This window comes from Sinocyclocheilus rhinocerous, unplaced genomic scaffold (genome assembly GCF_001515625.1).
Source record: "Sinocyclocheilus rhinocerous isolate Xijiao unplaced genomic scaffold, SAMN03320098_v1.1 scaffold1579, whole genome shotgun sequence".
Taxonomy (NCBI): domain Eukaryota; kingdom Metazoa; phylum Chordata; class Actinopteri; order Cypriniformes; family Cyprinidae; genus Sinocyclocheilus; species Sinocyclocheilus rhinocerous.
The window spans coordinates 145,350-152,466 of record NW_015632470.1 but is presented as its reverse complement, the minus strand read 5'-3'; the positions used below and the strand labels follow the sequence as shown (position 1 = coordinate 152,466).

General features: G+C 37.6%; 1 protein-coding gene across 2 annotated transcripts in view; it reads left to right on the top strand.

Moving 5' to 3' along the window:
• Positions 1-450: 450 nt before the first annotated feature.
• Positions 451-7,117, top strand: part of LOC107742479 (F-box only protein 38-like) — a 13,128-nt gene continuing 6,461 nt past the window's right edge. The window contains exons 1-11 of one of the 2 annotated variants that reach the window (XM_016555450.1): positions 451-588; positions 983-1,227; positions 1,459-1,592; positions 3,005-3,168; positions 3,275-3,440; positions 3,532-3,807; positions 4,062-4,155; positions 4,251-4,381; positions 4,927-5,097; positions 5,247-5,389; positions 5,634-5,832. In XM_016555450.1, coding sequence (XP_016410936.1) covers positions 1,097-1,227; positions 1,459-1,592; positions 3,005-3,168; positions 3,275-3,440; positions 3,532-3,807; positions 4,062-4,155; positions 4,251-4,381; positions 4,927-5,097; positions 5,247-5,389; positions 5,634-5,832 — 1,609 coding nt within the window. In that variant the 5' untranslated portion in view covers positions 451-588; positions 983-1,096. The other variant, XM_016555451.1, reaches the window with a different exon arrangement.

The window sequence follows — 7,117 nt, the reverse complement described above, 5'->3', positions numbered from 1 at the left end:
TAAAAAAAAAAAAAAAAAAGTTCTCTACTAGCCATACCTTTGTCTCCCTGACTGTCTTTCATCTCGTTTTTTAAGCTGACTGCAGAATGTGCACATACAATAATCACACATATTGTCACTGAACTTGTGTAACGTTAGGTCTGTGTTGTACTGTGACTGTCTGTAGACATCCGATATCAATAAGGAAATCTCCCGTTTAGAAACTTAGTGCTTCCCGTTTAGAAATTACATCTCCTAAATATAATTTTTTTTTTTTTTTTTTTTAGAAAACCTCCTATGGGTAATTTTACGATTATTATTATTTTTTTTAATTTAGAATATATTCCCTATACTAGAATATATCGTGAGCAATACATTAAATCAATTCGCCTGTTATTCGCGTCTTTTATTTTGTAAAGGAAAAATAAATCTGAACTTCCTGTTTGTGTTTGGAAGGCCAACGCTGGCTTCACATCGCTACTGAACGAGGATCCAGACAGACAGCTGCCGCTGCTCACCTTCAAACTAACCAAAAATCGCATTTATGAGCTCGACTGAAAACTAGAGGACATAAATGGACAGATTTCTGCTGAACGCGTCTTCTTAAAGGTCCTGTTACAGCACTTTTAGGTCTATATCTTTATAAAACAGTGGTGAGGTTGCTAACAGCTGATAGCTAGCTAGAGCTGGTGATCATAACAGCTTGAAACAGCATCATCTCCTCACATGCTGCTGATCACTGAACGGCTCAGCTCTTCTTTATTTGAGCCATGATGCCTCTCAACTACCACTGTTAAAATCATATCATAGATCCAATGTGTTACAGCCATTTTGGTTTAGATGTATGTCCATTGTCATTGGGGGCTTTTTTCAGTTTCACCTCATTGAGCTGTTGTTTAGTTTTGTGTTTTTTGACACATGTGAAATGTTCATTTTGTATTATGATAGTTTAGATGTATTTACTTGTAATGTGAAAGTGACCCCCTATTTCTTTGTCTTATAGATGTTGAATTGATGTAGTACGTGATGATTGTGTGTTGATGCCCCAAACAAGAGGATCAGGACAGAGGGAGTGAGTTTATTGCCTTCACTTGGTGGATATCTCACTGCCCTGGACATGATGGGCCCACGGCGAAAGGTCACCAGGACTCATAGTTTGGGGGGAGGAACATTTAGCTCTCTTGGACATGAGGAACCTAAAGACTATATCAACGAGCTCTCACATGAGGTGCTCTGCCACATATTCCGGTCAGTACAACACCCCGACATTCCACCACTAGTTAGTACAGTAGTTAGCAAATGTATTACCAGTGTGCTATAATTGTCAATCCATTCTCCTAAACGTTTGTCTTAATTAGGGTCGCTAAGGTCCTTGCTATTCTATTCTCATTTCCAGAGATTTTTGACAGAGCTGTCATAGATTAACTCAACGGTGTATAATTGACTTGAATTATGATGCGTAAGTCCATCTCCCCACAGATACTTACCCATGCAGGACATAATGTGTATGGAGTGTCTGTCACGGAAACTGCGGGAGGCGGTGACTCTGTACTTGCGGGTGGTGAAGGTTGTGGACCTTTGTGCCAGCCGGTGGTGGGAGTACATGCCCTCAGGTAGACGACACTCTTAATGCTCAAATTTCAGTACTGAGATCTGTTTATAACTAAACCTGGTATAAATGTGTGGTCAATAGGTATGAATTGTCAAAGGGCTTTGAGTGTATATTCAGATTAAATAACATATTCACATTTCTGCACAGAATCTGCCCAACAGATTCCACATCCCTCTACCCTGGAGACTTGTCTATTAAATGTTTTGATTAGGCTTTCAGTGTACTACTCTCAGCTCTGTTTATGACTTATTACCTAGTACTCTCAGCTATACTTAATACTTCTTGCCATACTTAAATCCAGTTGTTGAAAATGGTTTATGCTGATATATAGAATGCAAGATGTCAGATACAGATTTATTTCTGTGATGGCAAAGCTGAATTTTCAGCACCATTACTTTTAGTGTCAAGACTAGAAATCATTCTAATATGATAATCAAGAAGCATTTCTTATTATTATCAGTGTTGAAAACAGTTGTGCTGCTTAATATTTTTGTGGAAACTGTGATAAATGTTTCTTTTTCAGGATTCTTTCATGAATAGAAAGTTCAAAAGAACAGCATTTACTTGAAACAGAAATACTTTGTAACATTATAAAAATGTCTTTACTGTCACTGTTGATTAAATTTAATGCATCATTGCTGAGTAAAATTATTCATTTCATTAAAAAAACTGCGTATATTACCTGTATAATAAGAATTTAGTGATGACAAATGAGATGAACAAAAATATCAAAATGTTTTTTTTTCAGTTTTACTTGAAAACAGAAAGTGTTTATTAACTTTTACCAGAGCTTTTGATAGATATTTGCCAGTGCCAGAGATCTCTGGTTAGCCGATTAATTCATAGCTTTCAGTCACATGACCGGCTCGAAGACCTGGAGGGCAAAACATCCATAGAACTGCAGGACAAACCTGTCAATTTTCCATATGTTTCACAGCCGCAAATATTTAGACCTCTCAAAAGAATAAAACAAAGGTATGTGAACAAAATGCAAGTTTTGCCCATTTGCAATCAAATTAAACAGTGCGACAAAACGTTGTTAAAACACTTCAAGTGCCTTAATATATTTGAAACGGTAATATTCTCTATATTTATTAGGCATAGTTTATATAGACAAGCAGATGAGGCCGGAATATGAACGCAATCCGCTTAATGGTTCAGTGTTTTCCTTCTAATGGCTTTCTATGGGAAACCATTTAACGTGAAACTTTGCACATTGCGTTTATATTCTGGCTTCATCTGCTTGCCTGTACAAAATATACATAATAAGATGTTTACTGAATTTCGCCTTTTAATATCTGCGTTTTACTACATTACTACTTAATGCAAACTGCGTAAAAATAACTGGCGGTCAGTGGAGCAGTTTCGTTTTTGTCCTTAATTCAGTGGTGTGAATTGATGTGTGTAACTCAGGTTTCACAGACTCCAGTTTCCTCATGCTAATGAAGAAGATGCCTGATTTGGAGCAGCTGTATGGTCTTCATCCACGTTATCTAGAGAGAAGGAGGGTCAGAGGTTATGAGGCCTTGAGCATTCCTGGTGTTTTGGAGGCTCTACAGGCCTGTCCCAACCTTATAGTGAGTCTATGATATATATGAGATAGTTGTTGTTTCAGTTTATAAAAATGTTTGTCAATCTGTTTTCAACTATGGTTTAAAATGAGGACAATATCTGCACTTACAGGGTGTGGAGACATCGCATTTGGAACTGGTGGAGGCGATATGGAACTACATGCCTCAGGTTCACATTCTAGGGAAGTTCAGGAACAGAAACGGGGCGTTTCCTATACCCTCAGAGAACAAACTCACTATTCCAGCTGCAGCTAAAATCCAGACTCTCCATCTTGTTGGTGAGTTTCAGATTGGTTCCACAGTGAAAACCGTTTTCCACATAATCTTGGTCATCTTGTCACAAACCTTACTGCTTTGTCTTTCTTATAGGTGTCAATGTGCCGGAGATCCCCTGTCTGTCCATGCTCAGGCATCTGTACCTGAAATGGGTGCGCCTCACAAAGCCTCAGCCCTTCAAAGTCTTTCTCTGTGTGAATTTGCGTACGTTCGTCATGAGGAACTGCGCCGGTCCCACTAATTCTCTGAAGTATGTGCCTCTTGTCACCGGTCTGGCCTCTGCCCGCAACCTAGAGCAGCTGGAGCTGGTGAGGGTGCCCTTTTTGGGTGGACTGATTCAGCATGTTGTGGAGGATAGCTGGAGGTCAGGTAAGATGCACATTTTGTCAGCTCCTTACAAATAGGAATCATATTAAAATTGCTGAACAGTATATTATAGTATTGAAAGGCAGTCAAAACTGTGCAAGTTGTTCTTGCAATACCTATTTCTCATTGACTATGTGAATACAATACCAATATTGCTTTGTTTACATATTTTGAGCAAGAAAAAAATTATGCAGTGGTGCACTGCTAAAAGAAAGTTCCAGGTCTGTGGCACATTGGCTAAAGTACATCTCTTGTAGGAGGGTTCCGTAATTTGCACACAATTGTATTTGGTGCCTGTAAAAATGCACTTGAAGTGGATCTGGGCTACCTCATCATTACTGCTGCTCGCAGGTAAATCTGTGTTTAAACATTCAAAGAGCATGCTAAACTTACACTGATTCCTTTATAGAATTAGAGATGTTGACAGAATCAACTCTGGTTCTCAGGTTGCATGAAGTTCGAATCCAGCCTTCCTTAACCAAAGATGGGGTGTTCTCCGCACTGAAGATGGCTGAACTGGAGTTCCCTCAGTTTGAGACTTTGCACCTTGGATATGTTGATGAATTTCTGTTGCAGTGTAAGTCATTGTTATAAAATGTCTCATTAATTTACATTTACATTTAGTCATTTAGCAGATTTTATCCAAAGCGACTTACAAATGAGGACAATAAAAACAGTCAAAACGAATTACTCACCCTCATCTCATTCCAAACCTTTTGTTCATCTTCAAAACATATTTTTAATGAAACCTGAGGGATTTCAGTTCCTCCAATGACAGTCCATTCCATCAAAACCTTCAAGTATCAGAAAGTTCATGGAAGACATAAAATTACATGTCAAGCAAGAACATTTGAGCATGCGTTTACCATATTTAATCTGCTTTATGTATCAATGTTTATGTCTCTTCAGAAGACTGAACTGAACTTTTTAAAGTGTCAAGGTTTTGGTCGAACAGACTTTCAATAGAGGAACAGATACCTTATATATATTAATTTGTGTTTCAAAGATGAATGACAGTCTTATGGGTTTGGAACAATATTAAGGTGAGTAAATGATGACAATATTTAGATTTTTGGGTGAACTAACCTTTCATTTACCTGTAATAAAACATGTTTCACACAGGTAACATGAGCCATGCTGAGTTAGTCAAATACGGTCTTGCTGATGTGATCGAGAATCCAGGAATCATCACAGACATAGGAATGAAGGCTGTTAATGAGGTGTTTACCTCTATCAAGTATCTGGTCATTTATAACTGTCCACATCTTCACAATCCACACAACTGGATCACAGGTAATGAATCCATCATCATTTGTTTATGTATTTCCTGACTTGATGGTACTCCGATTTTTTTTTTTTAGTGTACCATTTCTATCTAGTTTTTCAATGCATATTTTAGTTCCAGTTTTTAAATCTGACTAATTAGCTGTTCTTTGTTAAAGACCACTCACGCTGGAGTCGACTGGTGGACCTCACTCTAGTGCGCTGTCATGCTATCAAGCTGGAGTCGTTCAGTCAGTTCATTGAGATGCTTCCCAGCCTGGAATTCATCTCTCTGGACCAGATGTTTCGTGAACCTCCCAAGGTGAGCTGTCGACCCATAAAAACCATTACCAGGACACTATCACTTAGATATTTTTACCATTTGTGGTAAACAGACAGTTCGGGGTCTTTACTCTGATATAATTCTTATCACAATATGTACAGTAATCACAATATGTGTACTTTTGAACAGTAAAGAAGTTACAATATAAAAGAAAAAAATATATAATATAGACTATAGGAGATTAAATGTTGTGAAGCATGTTAACGTTATTTCTTTACCCCAGGGCTGTGCCCGTGTCGGACTCAGTGCAGGCACGGGTATCGGAGTTTCGTCTGCCCTGGTCAGCAATCAGAATTCCAACAATGATAATGACAACAATAACAACAACAATCACCAGAACAATAACGATGCAATTATTCCACCAAATAACAACAACGAACAGGTCGAAGATGTGCCTCAGCAGCACCACCATAGACCAGAGGGTACTTATTCAATTACATTTTTTTTTTCAATTCAAGTTTATTTGTATAGCGCTTTTCCCGATTTTCACACAAAGCAACTTTACAGCAACTTAAGTTTCTACAATATTTAGTGGTAGCTTATCAGTGGTGACTGTCAGTTAATGTACATATGGCAGAAATGTACGGAAAAATCAATTAAAGACGTAATCAAACAGACGATGAACACTATTAACAGCAATTATTATATGATGCAATCAAACTTATAGCAAAATTTGGTAGTTCTGTATGTTGTTTCAGGGTTGGCATCATCTGAGGTCCTCTGAGGGGTTGGCATCATCTCTTCTCAGGTGTTCTGGATCCAGACTGAAGCTTGTGTAAATCAAAAACAGAGAAACAAATAGAGACATAATTAGCGTAGCTGCTGTTCCAACCAAGCAAAATTGATTTGTTTAACCCAAGCTAAAGAAAAAGAATGTGCATTTGATCCGATATAACTGCAGTACAAGATTATCAAGAAGGTATTACCAGTGGTGTTTTGAGTTTGAGCTCCGTCAAGTTAATTCTTTATCGTCTATTTTTTTATCTTAAAATCAATTTTATACACCATCATTTTCGTTTCTATAACGTGTGAATATATCTCCTATCGTATTTATATCCCCTATTATATACAATACTTCAATTTGAGGTCAGAAAGTTAAGGCTGGAGTAATGGCTGCTGAAAATTCTGCTTTGCCATCACAGGAAATAAATGACATTATCAAATATATCAAATAGAAAATAATTGTAATACTGTTTCACAATATTACTGTGTTTTGATCAAATCAATGCAGCCTTGGTGCACACAAGAGAATACTTTCAAAAACATTTACCAAAATCTTACCGACCACATACTTTTGAACGGTTGTGTACATCTAGTGTTTAAAGGTGACATATTATGCCCCTTTTCACAATATGTAATATAAGTTTCAGGGGTCCCCAGAATATAACTGTGAAGTTTTAGCTCAAAATACCAGTACTAAACTAAGTTCTCATTCACACATAAGTTTACGTTAAAAACACGCATGAGTTACAAAAACAGTCGGTTATTACTGTGAAGGTAAACAGCTGGGAAATAAATCGCATGTTTATTTTAGATCTGTGTGGCAGCAGCAATATTCAGTAAATAAATCAATAAATCCTCTGCTCTCTTGTCTCCTCTGAGGCTGGGAATCTAAATAGTGTTCTGTGCTCGTCTGTGCAGCCAAAGACAGAACAGTTAGCATGTTTTGCTCAAACGTTCACCATGGCATTAGAGCTGGTACACCGT